Here is a 21,132-nt window from a genome sequence, read left to right as displayed (position 1 = left end):
AGAAGGAAGACACAAATTACTAATATCAGAAATGAAAGAGGGACATCACTATAGAGCCCATGGACTTTAAAAAGATAATAAAGGGATACTATGAACAGGTCTGTGCTCACAAATTTGATAATTTAAGTGAAATAGACAAATTCCTTTAAAGACACAATCTACCAAAACTAACATGAAAAAATATAGACAAACTGAACAGGCCTACATCTGTAAAGAAATTGAGTCAATAATAACTTTGCAAAACAGAAAGCATCAGGCCCAGATGTGTTCACTGGTGAATTCAAAAAAACAACAACAACAAAAATCATTTAAGAGATTACACCAATTTTCTACAATACCTTCCAGGAAATAGAAGCAGAGGAAAAACTTCCTAACTCATTCTATGAGGTCAGCATTGCCCTAATATCAATCCAAGTGACATTACAAGAAAACCACAAACTATCTTTTATGAATATAGATGCAAAAATCCTCAATAAAATATTAGTGAATCTAATCCAACAAAATTTCTTTCTAAAGTCCATTAATACTATCTATTTCAGATTAAAGATTAGAGAATTGAGATTAAATATATAACATATTTATCTCTTTATTTCCTGGATGCTCAGATGGCACTGTAATCCTATTTATCCAGAGATGATCACATTAAGAGTGATAGGTAATCCCACATGGGTTAATCCATTCAACCTAGAATGGACCAGGTTCAATCCTGAGCACAGAGCATAGTGCCTAACATTATAATAGATGTCTACTATGTTTGATAGATGATTATACATGAGATTTGTTCAGACAATATGAAGATCCTAATCAGAGCAGGGGTACTCCCAACTGGCTTGCTTGCCTGGAATAGTATGTCCAGCCACAGAGCCAGGCGGCAGTGATGGGAGTACTTCAGGCATTTATTCGATTTACTTCATTAGCTTTAAAACTGCACCAAACATTCAAATCAAGTGTTGAGTGAAGCCTTGACGCCGCGTCTCTCAGGCCAGAGATTTTAAACTGTGGGTTACTAAATTTGTGGATTACGACCAACATTTTAAAAACTAATACAGGCTTAAAGATATCAAAGTGCTGCTTACATAGCAATGGTAAATGTTTTGTCAACCTTTCCTTTCAAATGTTTTATGTACGTATTGGGTCACGTTGTAAAAGTGACCGACGTTTGGGACTCATGACTTTAGAGTCACTGAGACGTGGAGTATCAAGGGTGGGAGTTCAGCAGAACAGCGGTCAAAGACAACTTGGTAGAGGTCCCACGCCCAAAAAAGGAACAAACGTCGGCGCATTGACTCGTTCAAGACGAGCTCGCACGATTATGAGAGCGGATTGGTTAAACCGTGAAGGTCCCGCCCACAACGTCTCATGCACCAATGGATGTGAGGCCATGGAGGGCGGGGCAGGGGCGGAGCGAGCCTCGCGCGGGCTCCTTAAGTAGCGGCTGCGTGGATGCCCCTGTAGAGGAGCCCTACGACGGCACGGTGTGGTGCTGCAGAGCCGGACCGGAACGACGTCGGACGAGCCGGATCTTCTTCACGGAACCATGTCTAGGCAAGAAGCAGGCGCTAACGCCTCTTCCTGGGGCGTTGCTTCCCGGCGAGGCTCGGCAGTGTCTCAGGCTCCGGAAAGGAGGCCGGCAGAGGAGTCGAATCGAAGAGGTCGGGGTGGCCGTAGAGGTGGCAGAGGCGGCGGCTGGAGGGACCCCTCCAGCCTCCAGCAGCCTGTGGCCGATGGTCCCCGGGAACCGCCGCTCTGCTTTGGATTGAAGAACGATTGGGTCGGCGCGGTGATTGGTGAGAGCAAGTGGTTGTGTGCGGGGCTGGGCCGGGAGAGGTGAATGGGTGGGGCCAGGGGCGGAGCCTGGTAAGGGCATCCCCGCCACACGCTCCTCGCCTCCAATCAGCTGCCACCTAGTGAGACTAGTTTTATCCCCGAGATATTTCTAACACCTTCTGGTACTAGAATGGTGTCATTTAACGCACCTTTTGATATTTAGAGACGATCATTTGGGAAAGCAAATTCTTAGGAGACTTTGGAACCCTTTGAGACGAAAGATCAGTCCCATGATAGCTTACCCCTAAATGAACAACAAAGCAGAACTGAAATCAATGTTTGAATATCGTATAGAGCCATTAACCAAAGATAAGAAGGTGGAGGATATTATAGGGTTGCACAGAGTATAATCATATATTGCATTTAGTTTAACTTAAATATGATTTATCTGCTGAAAAACAGGATTTCGTTTTCTTAGTATGTCTTTAGTCTTACAAATTCATTTTTGAAAAGCATTTAGAAATGATTGGAATTTAGATTCCCCTCATTTATTGCCATTAATTCTGAGGATAAATTCCAACATTTTGCACATTAAGTATGAGACCTAATATTTTGTTTTACCCCTTTTTAACTTGTTTTACCCCTTTTCAACTTATTTTGAAAAAAAAAATGAAATGATTTCGTAGGCTAATTTTTTTTGAATTTTTATGAGTTTATTGAACCAAACTGACAGCATAAGCCAGGAAACAAGATCTCAAGTCCTCCAAAGAATAACGGTTTTGCAGATTATGTTGTTAAATGGAGCAATACAAGACTGATTGCTAGACCAGCCAGAAATTAATTGATCCATCAAGGTGTCTCGGGTTCAAAGATATGAAGAGTGATGGTTCATAAATGAATGCCACTAGGTTTGCAATAAAAATCACTTAAGCTTTCAACACTTATTGAGCACCTGTGAAATGCAAGCACAGGTTGATGTTGGTTCTGGATCCAGTATTCTTAGATTGTGATAAATTCAACTTTAATTTACACATAATTTTAAGCAGACAGTATACAGTGTAGTATTGTGAACTGTAAGAGTAATGTATACTAAATCTCTAGAATGTTTTCATCTTGCATGACTGAACCTACCCATTGAATATCCATTTCCCCCATCCCTGGCAACCACCATTCTACTTCGTTTCTCTAAGTTTGTTAGATACCTCATAGAAATAGAATCATACATTACTTGTTTTCCATGATTGCCTTATTTCATTTAGCATAATGTCTTCAGGGTTCATCTGTGTTGTCACAAATGGCAGGATATCTTTTTTTCTTAAGTCTGAGAACTTCCATCGTATGTATATGCCACATTTTCTTCATCCAACCATCTGTTGGCAGGCATTCAGATTGTTTCTACCTCTTAGCTATATGAATAATGCTGAAGTGAACATGGGAGTGCAGATATCACTTTGAGATACTGATTTCAATTCTTTTGTATAAAAGCCCATAAGTGGGATTGCTGGATCCATATGGTAGTTCTATTTTTATTTTTTTTGAGGAACTTCTGTACTGTTTTTCATAGTGGCTGCACCAATTTACATTCCCATCAACGTTACACAAAGTTTCCCTTTTCTCCACATCCTCCCAAACACTTATCTCTCTTGTATTTTTGATTAAGGCCATTCTAACAGGTAGGAGGTTATTTCTCATTGTGATTTTGGTTTGCATTTCCCTGATGATTTCATCATCTTATATATACCTGCTGGACACTTATATGTCTTTAGAGTAATGTCTATTCAAGAGCTTTGATCACTTTTTGGTTGGAATTTTTTTGAGTTGGACTGTTCAAGGGTTCCAGTTTTTCCACATCCTTGCCAACATTTTGGATCTAATTAGTTTGCTTGGGCTGCTGATGAATCCTTAGGATCAATTCCCAGATAAAGAGCCTTCTACCACCCACTAAAATTTGGAATCGAAAACTCTTGCTTCCTTTTTTCCCAAAGAAAGTGATTATTGGACCCCAGGAGCCTTCGTCTGGATGATTTAGGAAAGAACTAGAGAAAGTTCTTTCAAGATAGTAGGTAAATCCTCCCCCTTATTATTTCAACTTGCTTTAAAAAAAAAATCCTTTATTTTTAAAAACAGGCCGTGGTGGGTCAAAAATTAGAGACATCCAAAGTACAACAAACACCAAAATAGAGGTAAGTAACCTGTGTTCTTAAATCCTTAAAGAGTATAGTTTATTCCTAACTCTAGTTTCTGCTCAGTTATTAACATACTGTTGTAACTTAGAGTTGCTGAAGCTCTTCATACTGCCATTCTTTTCAAGAACTCACCTATGCTGTGGTCCATTCTAGGTCTAGGTTTTTTGATTCATGGAGGTAAAAACCTTTAGAGATAATCTTCACTGAAAAAGGAGATCTCGAGGTATATTTTTCATGCCCTTCCTGATCCTCATTCCTCAAACCTTGAGCTGTTCCTGTGTTCCCAGTCTCAGTAAGCAGCCACATCATTCACCAAGTTCCCAAGCCAGAAATCTTAGATTACTAACTTCTCCTTATCCTACAATCAGTTCATAATGGAGTCCTATTTCCTGTATTTCTCAAGGGAAATCACATCATTTGGGGGCATTCTCCCCTAACTGAACCATCCTACTTCCAGTCTTGCCTTTTTCTAACCATTTTTCACTGTGGCCAGAGTATTTTTTCGAAAACACAGATTATGTGTTCATGATCTTTTCTTGCATAAAAACCTTTTATTAGATCTCAAACACTTATTGATAGCAATCCTATATTTATACTTTTATACTGTATGAAGTTGTGATTGTTTGAGGGCGGAATGGTGAAGGACTCTAGTCTTACCTATTTTTCCCCTTGTGTCTAGATAATAAAAGGGTGTCCAGAAGCAGAAGTCAAAATTTTCGGCAGCAAGGCAATGCAGACAAAAGCAAAAGCAGTGATAGATAATCTTGTTAAAAAACAAAAAAATTACAGCTCACAACCCAGAGTTGGTAAGTAATTTTTGCCCGCTAAAGAAAGTCCTGTAAAATTTTTAAAAATTTCAGTGTTATAAACCATGTTATAGCTGATGCTTTTCCTAATAACAAAGCTTTAGCTTGCTGTCATTAAATCTAGTCTGTTATAGAATTTTTTGCTATAGAATCCCAAGAATACTTTTTTCTCAAATGAAAACACTTAAACTTTCATTTGAGCCTAGCAGTTTTACTTATAGCCACAGATGAGTGAAAAAACCAAAATAACATAACCTTTTTATTACACTTCTATTAATGAGAGAGCAGGGATTAGTCTAGCCATTATTGAACCATTTCCAGAAACAAGGAAGTAAAAATAAGTCTTGGGTTCAGATGGAAGCACTGGTCTTAGTGTTTCTTGAGAAAGAACCTCTAAGAACTCTGTAAGACTCCATTTCTTCATCTGTTAACCTGGAGTTACATGTGCCTTGCAGGATTATTGTGAAGATTAAGTGATATGTGTGATTTATTATTAGACACTAGGCTCTCATGCTGTTTAACTTCTCCAGTAAGTTAAAATTTCTTCCATTTTGTAAAACCGAAGTAGATAACTAATGACAAAAGCCGTGACCAGAATTGTCATGTTAGTATAGCACAAAACTCAATTTTACATTGCAAGCATTATTGTCTTGTTATTAAAACAATAATAAAATGGTTTTGGAGATTTTGTACTGATAGGATTTGTTTTGAAACGAATTTGGTAAAAATATTTTAACAGATATTGTTGCATTCCAACCTTCTGTTCGAAGAGGTGTAAGGACAGATGACAATGTTGTTACAGAAGATCAGACATTGATTGATTGGGATCAAATTCGAGAAGACGCTTTGACATGGGGGAAAAAAAAGTGGGCAGGTTAGTGCTGCATTCTAACATTTACATGTGGTATAGGTGTTTCTCTTAATGAGGTTTTTATCTTCTAAAATGTGTTACTCTCAATAATGAGATCTGTATGAAAAATGATATTAAAATTTGCAATGCTGCAGTTAATCCCTGGGGCATGATACTGTCTATGTTGCCTGTGTTGCGATTTATGCTACCAATGGAAAATTAAAATATTAAACTTATTTATACCTTATTTGAGGTAACTTCCTGCAAAAGTCAATAAAATAGAAAGAAAATTGGATCCTAGGGGAAAATGGAATAAACATTCTGACTATAAGTTGTAGCTGCAATTAAGCAAAAGTTGACCTTGGAGTACCTGGCTGACAAGGGCAAAATAAAAAAGGAAAAAACATTTAATAAGAGCATACTGTTCTTGAGAAGAGATAGGTTTTTAGAATTTAATTTTAAATGAAATTCTCACATGGAATTATATATGGAGTATAATATAATGTTCCACATTATAGGCACCAAATTTCAGAGTAAATTTGAGCACGAAATTTGGCTATCAGAATGAGGCAGCAATACATCATTTAAAATTAAGAATCTAATGCACCGATATGTGACAAATATTAATGACAATTAATACCACTTTGGTAGTCAGCCTGTCTGCACAGTAAGCTTCCAGTGCCATCTTGACAATTTATATGTTGGGGAGATTTGGAATGGGAAGCCATAGAAAGGATTTAAATTTTGAGGACATATGATAGGTATTTAAGAAGACAAGGTAGCTTCTGAGGGTAGAATAAGGATAAATATTTTATTCCTAAACAGTAATGGGATGGACCTTCAAAGATAAAATCAGTTTACTATGTTTGAGAGAAAATTTATCAATGTGATAATTGTTGTGTCTTGTAAAGCATGGTTTCTTTTATTTTGTACCTAATTAATTTTATACTTAAAAGATCTCTTTTTTGGGTGAAAAATATAATTGAAAGAGAGACCAAAATGGGAGATCTCCTAGAGTCTGGCATAAGCCTGGCTAGCAAAGTCTAGAACAGATGTCTAAAACCATGTATACAAAGTGAGCCTGATATATATTTTAGTTTGATTTCTATTACTTTGAATAAGTGTCAATGAAATGTAAGTTCCCATTATTTATCAGTTTGAATTTTCATCTTTGTCTCAGATTTACCCCCAATTAAGAAAAACTTTTACACAGAGTCAGAAACAACAAGTTCAATGTCACAAGTACAAGTAGACAATTGGAGGTAGGTTTTATTACTTTGAGTATTTGTATAGTTATTAAATTAATGTAGGAAAAGATTTGAAATGATTGCATTTGACGTCTACGCCTTTCGTAGCCAAATGAAAACTTGGTTGCATCCTACAAGATATATTTTGGAGCATTGCTATCCAATAAAACTTTTTGCAAAGATGGAAAATTGGGTATATTTGTGTCTGATAGTCACTATCCATATATAGCTATTTAACACTTAAAATATGGCTAGTATTAAACTGAATTTAAATTTTAAATTTAAAAAGACGCATGTGGTTAGTGCCTGCTGTATTGAACAGTAATTTTAGAGAATTGTTTCAACAACTATTGAAATTCATAAGAAATTGATCCGATATCTGAATATTAGAATAATTTTTACTTCTCAATCCTTATCTGGAATTAAAGGTCCTAATGGCTACATTTTTTTTCTATTAATGTCTGTTATAAAACTAAGATACTATGGTATAGTAGAAAGAACAGTTATCCTAGTTTGGAGTAGAGCTCAGACCTTGGACAAATAACTAATGATCACCTATCAAATGTGAATAATTCTCACTTCATAGGATTGTTGGATAAATTAAGAAAATATGTGTGAAACATTGTAGGCCATCAGTGTTAGATCTGATTTTGAATTATGAAGCATATAATTTTCAGGCTCTATTAACCTTTCCATGAACCTTTCATTGGCCTGTTCATACATATAATGTAATTTTTTTCCTTCTCTTTGCATCTATTCTGATGAGAAAAAGATGGGTTCATTTCTATTAACTTAGTTATTACATTTTACTGTAATTTTACTACTCTGGTTTTAATCAGTTGCAGCAGAATTTCTAGATACAACCTGAACTAATGCTGGAAAATTTCTTGTTTGGGGAGTATAAGGATACTCCCCAAATATTAGTGGCTAATATTTGTTTTATTTTTCCTTAAAAGGAAGGAAAACTATAATATAATGTGTGATGACTTGAAAGATGGTGAAAAACGTCCTATCCCCAATCCTATTTGTAAATTTGAGGATGCCTTTCAGTGTTATCCTGAAGTTATGGAAAACTTTAAAAAGGCAGGTTTTCAAAAGCCAACACCAATTCAGGTATGCTAAATAGTTCTTTAATTCTAATATTTCACTGACCATCCCCCACCCCCAACAATATCTGATTGTTAGAAGTTAAATCATTAGGTAGCAGCTGTCTCTAAATGAGCACTCCGCAGCACCTTCTGCAGCACCAGTGCCTAGCATTCAGAAAATATTTGTTGAAAGAAGTTAGGGGCTGGGAGGGGAGGGACACCTGACAGAAAGAAATGCACTTTTTATTTTACTATTTATTGTTCCATTTCAGTCACAGGCATGGCCAATAGTTCTACAAGGAATAGATCTTATAGGAGTAGCCCAAACTGGAACAGGGAAGACATTGTCCTACTTAATGCCTGGATTTATTCACCTTGACTCTCAACCACTGTAAGAATTTCTACAGCTGAGTTCTCTTTTTAAGGGTTTAAATGATATGGATACCAAAAACGCAATTAAAGTTTTTCGTATATTGCTTTGGTCAAAAGATAATGCCTGGTTTCAGGGAAATACACTTGTATCGTACTGACGAAAGTATAAATTGACAAATCATTTTGGGAAGTAATAAGTAGAATCTACCAAAAATGTTAATAGTGAAATACTGGAAACAAATTATTTAAATTATCATGTCCAACACAATTGTGTGAGAGAATGTTTGACACAGGAAAGCACTGGCCATGTTAAATGATAAGGCTTCTATCTTGGCCCTTGGATTTTTTTCTATGGCTGTTTTTCTATATTTCTCCACTTTTTATGGTGAATTATGTGACTTTGACACTAATTGCTAGAAATTTTGAAAGCACTAAACGAACGTATCGTGTATCTGAGACAAGTATTTTAATCTTGTTTTCTCTCCAAAGACCTAGAGAGAAAAGGAACGGACCTGGCATGTTAGTCCTTACACCCACTCGAGAATTAGCTCTTCAAGTGCAAGCTGAATGTTCTAAGTATTCATATAAAGGTCTTAAAAAGTAAGTCATTTCTTTGGTCATTCCTGCATCAGCATCTTAATCATTTGTAGCTTTATATATTCTTCCATCATTTTTCACACATTTAGAGAACCTGATTGGCTCAGCATGGGTCAGGGGTGGGGCCAATAACAGCGATGCAGGCAGATGGCTGTGGAAAGTTCTCAGAAAGGGGAAAGAAAATACAACAAAAGGCATCTGATACTTTTTTTGATTTGTATACCTTTTATTTTGTTATTTTATACCCAAAATACTTAGGTTGGTCTGGATTTTGAGTTGTGATGGGACATTCCCTACCTGAACATGAACCTCTGTACTATTTTTTTTTTTAAGTATCTGTATATATGGTGGCGGAGATAGATACGGACAAATACAGGACCTGACAAAAGGTGTAGATATCATTATTGCAACTCCCGGAAGGTTGAATGATCTGCAAATGAATAACTTTGTCAACCTGAAAAGTATAACCTACTTGGTAATTATGGAAGGGTTTAAGGGTTTGGGATACTGAGAGGAAGCACAAATCTTATGAAAACAGTCTTTTAGAATGGCTGTCCATTTTATAATAGTTTTAAATCCTAGGATTATTTGCCATTCCATCTAATACGTTAAAGATTTTAAGATAATTGTATTTTAATGTTGGAAAATGTAGATAAATACAAAAGTATTAAAATACATGGGTATTTTAGATATAATTTTTTTTTATTAAGTAGATTTAGGAACTATTAGACAACTTAAAAAAAAATCAAATCAATTTATGTTACAGCTACAGACAGCTTATTTTCTCCTGGAGAAATTAAAATAGTGGCTTAGGTAATAGGAGAAATGAGAAAAAATTACCTCTTAATGTTATATTCATAAAAAGAGTGCATATATGTTGGCTACCTCTCAGATCTAATATAGCCACAAACATTTTTGATGCAGGTATTAGATGAAGCTGACAAGATGCTGGATATGGGATTTGAACCTCAGATAATGAAGATTTTATTAGATGTGCGCCCAGACAGGCAGACTATTATGACAAGGTATGTGCTTAATTGCTAGTCTGCAAAATAGAAATGAGTGTAACAAGGACTATTGGGTTTCCTAAATTATAGATTGAGATTTCTGTAAAAACAGAGGGGACTCCAAGAGGGTAGATTGTTTCACAGTGAAGTCTCACATTTGAATAAGTAATCACCTGTCCTTAGGGGTATCTATTTGATTACAATATACTTTTTTGCCCAAGATAAAACTGAGGAAGCAGTGATTGTTATTTAAATGAAGAGTGATCTAGAGACCCATTTTCTCCTTTGTTTCATTAGCATAAAAAATAGTATGTAATTGAGGAAATATACTAAATTTCCTCTGTCTCCTTACTGTTCCCATCATTGTAATTACTGTGAAAGTATAAAAGGTGGTTACTTTTCTAATTGATGTGGTTGCATAAACATCTGAATTTACATATTCTTTCATCAGTACACTTAAAATGTTTTTATTTCACATAAGCACTTAGTTTTCCCTGCTGACAATGTATGAAAAATACAAGGTTTTTTGGGTTTGTTTTTTACAAAGGCCAAGAGAAAACTAATTTAACACTTCATTTTACCTTTTCTTAGATTAGAATTTAAGGTATAAATCTCCTTCACCTTTGATACTATAAAACATATTTAAAGGTTTCATCTAGTACCTTTCCTATAGTTGAGCAATTCTTTATGAAGCATACATTTTCTGTAAACTCTCTTATTGAAAAACATGAAAGAAAAATATGAAATTTGTTTCATGGGCAATTTTGTTCATAGCACTCTTAGGGAAACTTAGTAATATTTGTTTTATAATACATTTTTATAATAAATTTGTTTGTATATCATGTTTTGTTTCCAGTGCAACGTGGCCATATGCTGTCCGTCGACTTGCACAATCTTATTTGAAAGAGCCAATGATTGTATATGTTGGTACTTTGGATCTAGTTGTAAGCTTGATTTTTATTACTATTAAAAATATTTATTAATTGTGGAATTTAAATTTTTGTTTTGGCATTCCTCCTGCCCACTCCTTAGTTTTAGAGCAAATACTAAATACATATGATTTTACTCATAAATACTTCAGTATATATGTCTCAAAGGCTAATTTAAACATTTAGTAGGATTATCTTACACCTAAAATTTTCATAATCTTTTAATACCATCAAATATCCAGTCAGTGTTTCTGTTTTCCTAATACCTCATTTTATTAACCCTGTTAGAATCAGATTCTAAACAAGGTCTACATCTGTGCATATATTTTAAAGGCTGGTGTTTTTTTTGTGAAGTTAAGATAGATCAGTGGGTTAAGATGTTAGTAATTATACAATGTATAATTAAAGATCACTATTATATCTCTCTTCTATTATAAAGTTCTCTGGCCTTTCACTTAATAATTGTAACTGACTTTTCAATTAACCATTAATGAAAATTGACCTTTTTTACTTAATCACTAGTAATAATAATGAATCATTGCCCAGGCTCATTTCATTAGATTTCATGAAGGGCCGGATAAATGCTTGGTTCTTTCCTGTCATTAAATGCTATTAGAATCTATTTTATCTGTCAAAAAAAATGGTACCAATGATATTTTGAAATTTCACATTAAATCAGGATACTTATTGAATAGAAACTCTTGTGTATAAGAGAATTATCTTCCTTCATTGTAAGGGCTATACGCAAAGTTCATGATAGTTTTCACAAGCTTAGCTTTACCCCATGGTTATTTTCCTACATTGGTAACCAGTTGCTTTCAACACATGGCCAAGTACTCAAGAGTTTCTAACTTCTCTTGGGTGAATAAGTGATAAAAAGTGAAAGGCTGAGCTACAAATCCTTAAGTAAAAACAGGTAATTTTGCAAGGACCTGCCTTTTTTCCTATTAGCAATTTATTAAGACATTAGCCAATGATATAAATAAAATGTATTTTGAGCCACGCTATGGGATTTGCCAATCAATGTTGATCTTTGAATCTTTTAGGCTGTAAGTACTGTGAAGCAAAATATAATTGTCACCACAGAAGAAGAGAAACGATCGCATATCCAAACTTTCCTAGAGAGCATGTCTCCCAAAGACAAGGTCATAGTGTTTGTTAGCAGAAAAGCTGTGTAGGTATTTTTTTGTTTTATAGCTTTAATTATCCAGTCAAATTGATTTATTTAGTATTATTTCTTTTTGTATACGAATTCAAGTGGGGGTGTGTATGTCTTACAGTACATTATTTTAGACTTTCGCTAATAAAAGTGAAATAGTGAATTGGTGGTGGTATTAGTGTAAGCACTTAAGATCACCATCTTTTGCTTCAGTGCTGATCACTTATCAAGTGACCTGATCCTCCGACAAATATCAGTAGAGTCTCTGCATGGCAACAGAGAACAGAGTGATCGGGAGAGAGCGTTAGAAAACTTTAAAACAGGTACATTTTTGCAATTTCTGCTTGTTGCATTTAAAAGTGTAAGATGTTTGTGGTTGGCTGAATGACAGCTCTTTTTGATGGAACCCGTCTCTAAGATCTGTCCTCAGCTTACAGATCCCCAAACTACCTGTTAGAGCTCTAAATATTAATCAGACTCTCAGGACTATCCAAACTCAAAGAGCTAATGTTTAAACTTGGATGTCGAGGTAATTATTTGCAATGGGGATTATTTCCATTAATTTATCTGAGGCACATATCTTTGTGACATGGCTCAGATGATTCAGTGACTGTTTGCTGTACTATGATATCATTGTGTTGTAACTTGCCAGCAATTAAAAAGAAAGAGTGAGTACCCCTTTCCCATTTTCACTGCCTTAAGTATTTTAATATTAAAAGCAATAATAGTTCACCTGATAAGAAATTAAGGGAAAATATACTTTCTGATATGTCTTAGGTTGGTTTATGCCAGAATGTGTCTATGTTCTTTTGGCTTTACTTTTTAGGTAAAGTGAGAATACTGATTGCTACTGACTTAGCATCTCGAGGTCTTGATGTCCATGATGTCACACATGTCTATAATTATGATTTTCCTCGGAATATTGAAGAATATGTGCACAGAGTAGGGCGCACTGGAAGAGCAGGGTAAGCATAGTCTACAGGTGAAAGAAGCGAACCCTAGCTCCTCATTACTACCCTTACATTTTTATCTAGAAAACTTTGTTCTCTTGCCTATGAATTATCTAAGCCACCCTAGAACCTGCTTTGCTACTTTATTCCTGTCCAGTTGGCTTGTTCCAGGTTCAACCAGACCCCTCTATGATTAGCATGTGACTGTCCGATTCCACTCTGCTTTATGTTTATAGTGTAACAAAACTGATTTATACCCAGTTGGTTACTCTTGTCCAAGTTGGCCTGTGTAAGAGGACTTTTCCTCCTGCTGAGATTACCACTATCATAAACCCCTTGTCACCTGCTGTTTAAACAACTGCAGATTATTTAGATTCCAAATTGCTGTTTGAATGATGCTAAATTTTGATAATACATATTTGGGCTTGTAAAAGAGTTGAGGTTTTGCTGCTACTGTTTTTATTCTATTTTGCTAAATGAATAATGATTGTAAATTATAAATCAAATTATATGAGTTTTTCCCCCCATTAAAGGAGGACTGGAGTGTCAATTACTCTTATTACTAGAAATGATTGGAGGGTTGCCAATGAATTAATTAACATTCTGGAAAGAGCAAATCAGGTGAGACTATAAAACTCATTAGAACTTTCCTCGTATCACTTTTCTAATATTCAAACAATTTCATTTACTCTGAGTATGGGGGCTTACTGCTCAGCAGGAAAGACAGATATTAAACAAGTAATTGAACATGTTATAAGGGCTTTAGCCTAGCAAAGGAGCTATATAATATCATGTAATTGGGTAACCTAATCTAATGGGGGTGAGCATCACTGAATGAGGTAAGTGTTCCAGCAGGGAAACATATTCAGGCCCAGAGATGAGAAAGAATATATAAAGGGGCACTAGGCAAGGCACGTTAAGGGCACTGGGGAGCAACTGGGGGCTATACAGGCAGGGGAATAGTATAATGATGGGTGTTTTTAAGATAAGTCTGATTTTATAGCTTGAAGATAAATTCAGAGTTTAATGTGCAGGGAGACAGATTTCATTCTGTTTGAAGAATTGTCAGTAATCAGCTGTGGAGATTCTCTGATTGAAATGCCTGGGAGGCATTTTTAGCATATTGTACAAAAGCTGTTATACTAAAAGAAAAATGTCAATTCTAGTAATGCATTTAATGGTTTCAGAGTATCCCAGAGGATCTCGTGTCAATGGCTGAGAGATACAAGGCAAATAAACTAAAAAAAGAAATGGAAAAAAAATTCGGAAGACCCCAAGGAAAACCGAAGAAATTTTATTATTAATGTCTTTGTTCAACAGCAGTGCCAGCCTACTTATAGGAGGTAAAATTTGAAAAAAAAATGGACTTTCAATGCCTGTTTCCCTTAACTAGGTTTTGTTAGTATGTTTATTAACATTATCTCTAAGAATCATTAACATAATAAATTATTAGGTATTATTCTTTACCTCTTTTCTAAATTCCAGTTAATATAATTTAGAGTTAGAATTATTCAGAGTTGAGAATAAACTTTAAATTGTACAGAAAGATCAATAGTGTAATAGAGTTGGTGCAGGTATAAATTTTCATAACCTTCTGAGCAATTTGGATAATGTATCAATTAAAATACATATACCTTATGATCCAACAATTCTAGGAATGTATTCTATAAATGTCTGTGTATATAAGTAAATATTTATTGTAGCAATATTTGTCGTAGGAAAAGACTATAAATGTCCACTAGGGCACCATATGAATAATTTATGGAGAAAATATTTTTGCAAATCATATATCTGGTAGGTGATTAATAGCTACAATATACACAACTCTTAAACTGAACAAAAACAAAACGACCTGATTTCAAAATAGGCAAAAGATTGAACAGACATTTTTTCAAATATGTAAAAATGGCCAACAAACATATGAAAAGGTGTTCAGCCTCACTCATTACTAGGGCAATGCATACCAAAACCACAATGAGATAGTTTTGATTTGCATTGCCCTAGTGATGAGTGATCACCTATTAGGATGGCTACTATAGGATGACTATTATCAAATAAACAAAATAAGTGGCAAGGAGGTGGAGAAGTTGGAACTCTTGGGCACTGTTGTTGGTGAGAATGTAAAATGATACATTCACTATGCAAAATAAGGCAGTTCCTCAAAAAATTAAAAACATAATCTAACAATTCCACTTCTGGCTATATAGCCAAAAGAACTGAAAGCAGGGTCCCTAAGAGACACCCATGTTCATAGCAACTTTATTTATAATAGCCAAAAGGTAGAGGCAAACCGGGTATGAATGAATTGGATAAACAAAATGGTGTAAAAAAGAAGTTCTGGCATACACTACAACATGGATGAAACTTGAGGACATTACACTAACTGAAATAAGGACAAATACTGTATAATTCTACTTAATATGAGGTTACCTATTGTAGTCAATTCATAGAAACAAAGTAGAATAGTGGTTGCCAGGTGCTGGTGAGAGAAAGGAAATGGGGAGCTGTTCAATGAGTTTTAGTTCTGCAAGGTGAAAAAGTTCTGGAAATTGGTTATAGAACAATGAATATACTTAACACTTTAACACTACTGAACTGTGTACTTAAAAGTGGTTAGGATGGTAAATTTTGTTGTGTATTTTATCACAATTAAAAACACTTTAAGGATGTGGTTCCATAGTGTAGCGATTAGCACATCTGCTTTACACATAGAAGGTCCTGGGTTTGCGCCCCAGTGGAGCCACGATCCATGGTCTACGGCCACGCCACCCTGAGCAAGCCCAATCCCGTCTGATCTCGGAAGCTAAGCAGGGTCGGGCCTGGTTAGTAATTGGATGGGAGACCACCTAGGAAGACCAGGTGCTGTAGGCATAAATAATAACAAATTTAAAAAATTTTTTTTACGATTTAGGAATAGCAGTTTGTTTTTTTCTATTTTTCAGAACTCAAGATTTTTAAGAGATACTACTTAAGCTATATGGAAGTATGGAACATGCTAGCAGTGTGAAAAGACTGATACTTAAAATAATAGTGTTTTAAAATGTAGAACTCAATATTTTATACTTTCTTTAATAAAATCAAAAGTATTTAAACTTGAGTTGAAAATTTTTTTCATGGATATTAAGGAATAGAGCATTGAAATTTTTTCACTTTATACTACCTTTTTATTTAAATAGAAGTAAATTTTGTCTCTTGTAATGTTGCTGTATTAAGGCTAGTCTTTAATGGGTTTAAAGCTTGTTCAGATATTGTCATCACAGTGAAAAAGATACTGTTAACAAAATAAATTTTTTCCATTACAAAAAGATAAGCTGATCTCCGTGTTTCTGCATAGCCCCTTAATTCTATGTTTGCTAAATAGTATTTTATTTAGTGGTACTTTTCTTAAGTGATTGTACTTCACCTTCTTTGAAATAAAACAGTAAAAGTATTTCATGGGATCAAAATATACAACAGCAGTTTCTTACATTTTGACCTATACCTATACTAAAGTCAATCCTAGGAAAATCATTTCATTTCCATGAAAGCTTTTTTGACTAATGACATTCTAGAACTTTTCCTTACAGTTTTGTATACAGTTGTGTTCCATATATAATAGGCAATTGTATTAACATTTAGCATTTATGTATTAACTTTTGTGTATAATTAGGCCTTCGTCTCATTTTACATTCATTCATGCAATATTTTGTTATTAGTGATAAGAACATTAATAAGAACAGAAAGGAAATAAAAGTAAAAGCAGAAATAAATTAGAAAATACAGAGTTCAGTGAAAACCAATGGCTGATTCTTTACTAACACCCACCAAATAGATAAATTTCTGGTAAGTCTGAGTAGGGAAGGGAACAGCTCTCCCTGCTTTCTACCTTAGGGATACAAAGGTACAGAATTGTAAAAACACCATATAATATGTATTCACAAGCCTGACTACATTTTCCTAAGTTACCAAAATTAACTCAGGTAAAGCTGAACAGACGAAACATGAAAGGTAATCAAGGGGCTTCAAGAGGGTAAATCTTGCATATTAGAACATTAAAAAAGATGAGTTTTTCAAAACTCATTCTAAAAAGCTAGCATAACTGATATTAAAAAAGGAAAAATCTCATTAAATCAAGCTATGTAAATAGTTGTCATACTGTATTGTCTAGGGAATAATGACAAAATCTCTACATGTTCAGTAGGTATGCAACCATTGTAGGCCAAACTACATAGTACATATCAGTAACAATGTAACTTTTTTAAAAATATTTTTGATTCACTGTTGGATGAATCTGTGAATGCAGAACCTGCAGATACAAAGGGCTGAATGTCTATGTATACATATAAGCATGTTCTTAGAAGGATATATAAGAGGTATCAGTGATTGCCTCTTGGAAGGTAAATGGTATCTGTGTAACGAGTGGAATAATTACTTTCACTGCCCTTAGGTACTTTGGGAGTTTTTTGGCATTTGCATATATCATGTCAGAAAAAAATGAATAGTATAAGGAAATATGTTCATAATATAAATATCTTAGACACCTACCAAAAAGTATATGTAATGAATAATTTTTTATAATGAAAGTTTTATTACTTGAACATATTTAAAATAAGTAAAAAATACTATAATATGAGTTAAAGACAGGTTTTCAGCTAAGGTGGGCTAGGGGGACCATCTAAAATATAAGAAGTTTTAAGTTTAAATATAAGAAGTTCTTAAAATATAAGAAGTTTTAAGGTTTTTTTTTTAGGTGATGAAACTTCTGAAATTACATAGCAGTTATGGGTATACCACTTTTGAATACACTAAAAACCACTGACTTGTACACCAAATGGATGAATTGTATGCTATGCAAATTATATCTTAATAGAGCTGTTATTTTTATTTTTGTCTTTTTTTTTTAATTTTTTTTTTAGAGTTGTTATTTTAAAAGTCTCCTTAAGAGCAAACGAGCTGGCAGGATAGTAGGGAACTAGTAGTCCAAGAATCCAAAAAAATGAAGCTGATCACAGGCAACTACAAACCCTTTTTGGACATGAGGATGTTTGGTGACCCTGTTCTGCTAGGCAGTGAGGAAGGGGACAAGGTGGCATCTTCCTAGGCTAAACTAAATATTCAGACTCACAATACCACCAACAGCCACACGTGACATCAGATTTACTCAGGAGCATATGAGACAGGAAACTCAGCTTGCCAGGAAGGCACTATTGGGTGTTCATGGTAGTAGCCCTCACAGAATTCCATATAACCATTCTGGAGCTAGTCTCACTGGTGCTCTGAGGTAACACTTCAAGACAGACTAGATCCACCTTGCTGGGTATGGGAGTCACCTTGGCATGGAGCTCCATGGCTCAAAGGAGCCAGTATCTCCTGTAACAACTTCATAGGCCTAGATTCCCACAATGAAAAACTGAATCTTGACTTGGTGACAAAAAAAAGACCAAGGTCCACTTGAGTTGAAAAATTTAACATCTTCCTCACATTAAATTATGACACCAAAGGGCTATCACCTTAAGGTAAGGTAAAACAAAAGTAAACTCACTTCCAGTTTTCTCCAAGCAAGATGGCCCTGGCTCTTAGAAGAGCAGGAGTCAAAATAAAAAGTGAAAAATAACATTGAGAAGTGTTGCTCCAGTTCACATTGGGTGGTCTAAGAAGACTCCAGAAGTAATCTTGATTTGAGGTGCTTCATTTGCTGACTGCTAATGTCCCCCTGGCAAATGCAAACAAATCCTCTTTAGAGGGAGGTACCTTCACAGTAGGCCAGAAAGAATCTCCAAAAATAATTCAAGAATAATAAACAGTACGCAGTAAAAAAAAACAAACCATGCACCACAAAAGAGAATAAGAACAACAGACACAGCAGTGGTAAACTACAACTATGAAATTTTCAGATTATAAAACAACTATAATTATTATGATGAAATAAAACAGGCTTCAAACTACCTGCCAGAAATAGCAAACTATAGAAAGTGATATAGCAGATGAGAACAAGAACCAGATAAAACTTCTGGAAAGGAAAAAATTTACAATAAAAAATTTCAAACTCGATCACCATAGATAAAACCAGAAAAGTAGAATGATGATATTGTTGAAGCCAGGGAACAGATATGAGAATATTATATTTTCTCTGATTTTGTGAATATGTGAATATTATCATAATAAAAATATTTTTTAAGGATGAGTTAACCAGAGAATTAGAAATAATTGAACACTGAATAAGTGAACTAGAAGATAAGTCAGAATCCAGGTTGTAGTACAGTAAGGCAAAAAAGGAAAATACAAAAGGTGGTTAAGTAATAGAAAATTCACTTACGAGTTCTAACATGTATTACTAGATTCCCAGAGAAGAGAAAGATTAGGGCCAGGCCAATATTTGAAGAGAAAATGGCTGAGAATTTTCCAGAACTAATGAAAAATATCCACAGAATCAAGCTCAATGAATCTCATGCAAGATAAATTTAAAAATATAATTATATATATCATAATAAAATTATAGAACAAAAAAACAAAAATTCTAAAATCAGCCAGAGAAAAACATTAGGTTAATGCTATGTCTCGGACTACTGGAATTGTAAGCAATTTTAACTTTCTTCTTTACACTTAAATGTGAGCATCTGATTTTGTAACATTACTTTTAAATAAACACATATTAAATTATTTTCATTTTTATCAGTCATGTATGCATGTAGTATACAGAAGCCAATGGTTCTACAAAGCTTATTTTTAAAAAGTAGTCCCCAGCCCTTCTACCCTTCATTTTTCATTACTAAGATGCAACCATTCCATCTTTTAGCCATTTCTAAATAACATGTTTATATTGCATTTTCTTGGTTTTTCAAACCTGGTATTTCTGATCGATAAGCCAGTATGAGAGAGATAATTCAGGTCTTTCATACCTGTCATGGTCAGACTCTTAGGGTGGAACATCTACCTTCTGTGGTTCATATCTAGGTATAATTTTAACCCAACTCAAAGAGGGGTCTTACTTTTGCTGTTAGTTTCTGGGAAATAATCACTAAGCCCTTGGAACATGCCAGAAAGTCTACCAGTGTGATTTATGGTGGGCCTTTGGGTCATACTGCTTGGCTTTTAGAGGAGTTGGAGACTGAACTTAGACAAGTGGGCAACCAACCACTGAGCTCCAATAAAAACTCTGGATACTGAACCTTAGGTGAGCTTCCCTGATTGGCAATACTCCATGTGTATTATTATACATTGATGACAAGAGAATAACACAGCTGTGATATTCTCTTGTCATCAATGTATAATAATACATTCAGGAAAAGAACAGAAGCTTTGCATTTGGTACTCTCCTGTACTCTGCTCTATGTGTTCTCCCTTGGCTAATTGTATCCTTACCCTGTAATAAACTGTAACCGTGAGTACAAAGTTTTCAGTGAGTTCTGTCTTTCCAGTGAACTATCAAAACAGAGTGATTTGTGGCATCTCCTGAAACTGCAGTTGTCAGAAGTGAGGGTGGTTTTGTGGGGGCTGTTTTCCTCCTAATGGTATATACAGCTGGATAAATTGACACTCCTTTGAGTGATTCTCCTCCCGACTAGTATGGGTAGAACCTGTGACTTGCTTTCTACCAATTAAATATAGTAAAGGCAATGGGATATACATAATTATGTTTCTGTAATTATGTCAGAAAGATTGTGGTGCCCCTCTTGCTGCTGTCTTTCCATCCCTTGCTGATTTTAAAGAGAGCTGCCATGTTGAAGGCTGCCAATGTTGGAAAATTCACATGGCAGGGAACCGAAGGCAGTTTCTAGCAGCTGAAAACAACCTCCAGCTGAAAGAAGCTGAAATCCAGTCTTAAAACTGTAAGAAACTGAATACTGCCAACAAAAGTGGACCCTTTTCCAGTCATACATCAGATGAGACTATAGCACCAACTGACACCTTGATTGTAGCCTTATGAGACCCTACATAGAGCCATGCCCAGAATCTTGAACCACTGAGACTATGACAAAATGTGTTATTTTAAGTTACCGAGTTTGTGGTAAGTTGTTATACAACAATAGGAAACATACAATCCAACCCTCTCTACTACCACTATCCCACACAAGCACTCAACCTGTTGCCCTATCCTCCCCATAAAATTAATCATAATTTTTATAAGATTAATAGTTAATGGTTATGTTACTTTAACTTCAAATATACTTACAGGTGAGCAATATTCTCAAATC

The 21,132-nt window shown here is 35.0% G+C and overlaps 1 protein-coding gene and 1 pseudogene across 1 annotated transcript; both read left to right on the top strand.

Moving 5' to 3' along the window:
* The first annotated feature begins 1,368 nt into the window (after nt 1-1,368).
* On the top strand, nt 1,369-14,262 carry DDX43 (DEAD-box helicase 43). Its single transcript, XM_039853333.1, has 16 exons — nt 1,369-1,787; nt 3,895-3,950; nt 4,633-4,759; nt 5,499-5,633; nt 6,790-6,871; nt 7,813-7,969; nt 8,217-8,335; nt 8,806-8,916; nt 9,247-9,388; nt 9,838-9,938; nt 10,777-10,864; nt 11,896-12,023; nt 12,222-12,331; nt 12,835-12,973; nt 13,492-13,579; nt 14,146-14,262. The coding sequence occupies exons 1-16, from the start codon at nt 1,538-1,540 to the stop codon at nt 14,260-14,262; spliced, it is 1,950 nt and encodes a 649-aa protein (XP_039709267.1). The 5' UTR covers nt 1,369-1,537.
* A 1,448-nt stretch (nt 14,263-15,710) lies between these two features.
* LOC120595267 (uncharacterized) lies at nt 15,711-15,829 on the top strand (annotated as a pseudogene).
* Nucleotides 15,830-21,132: the final 5,303 nt, after the last annotated feature.

The sequence above is a fragment of the Pteropus medius genome, unplaced genomic scaffold (assembly GCF_902729225.1).
Source record: "Pteropus medius unplaced genomic scaffold, Ma_sr-lr_union100, whole genome shotgun sequence".
Classification (NCBI taxonomy): domain Eukaryota; kingdom Metazoa; phylum Chordata; class Mammalia; order Chiroptera; family Pteropodidae; genus Pteropus; species Pteropus medius.
This window is presented reverse-complemented; position numbering and strand designations above follow the sequence as displayed.

Coding starts and splice junctions, on each gene's coding strand:
- DDX43 (XM_039853333.1), top strand. CDS start 1,538: ATGTCTAGGCAAGAAGCAGGCGCTAACGCCTCTTCCTGGGGCGTTGCT. Junction 1,788..3,894: donor TTGGGTCGGCGCGGTGATTG/GTGAGAGCAAGT, acceptor TTTTAAAAACAG/GCCGTGGTGGGTCAAAAATT. Junction 13,580..14,145: donor TTCTGGAAAGAGCAAATCAG/GTGAGACTATAA, acceptor TAATGGTTTCAG/AGTATCCCAGAGGATCTCGT.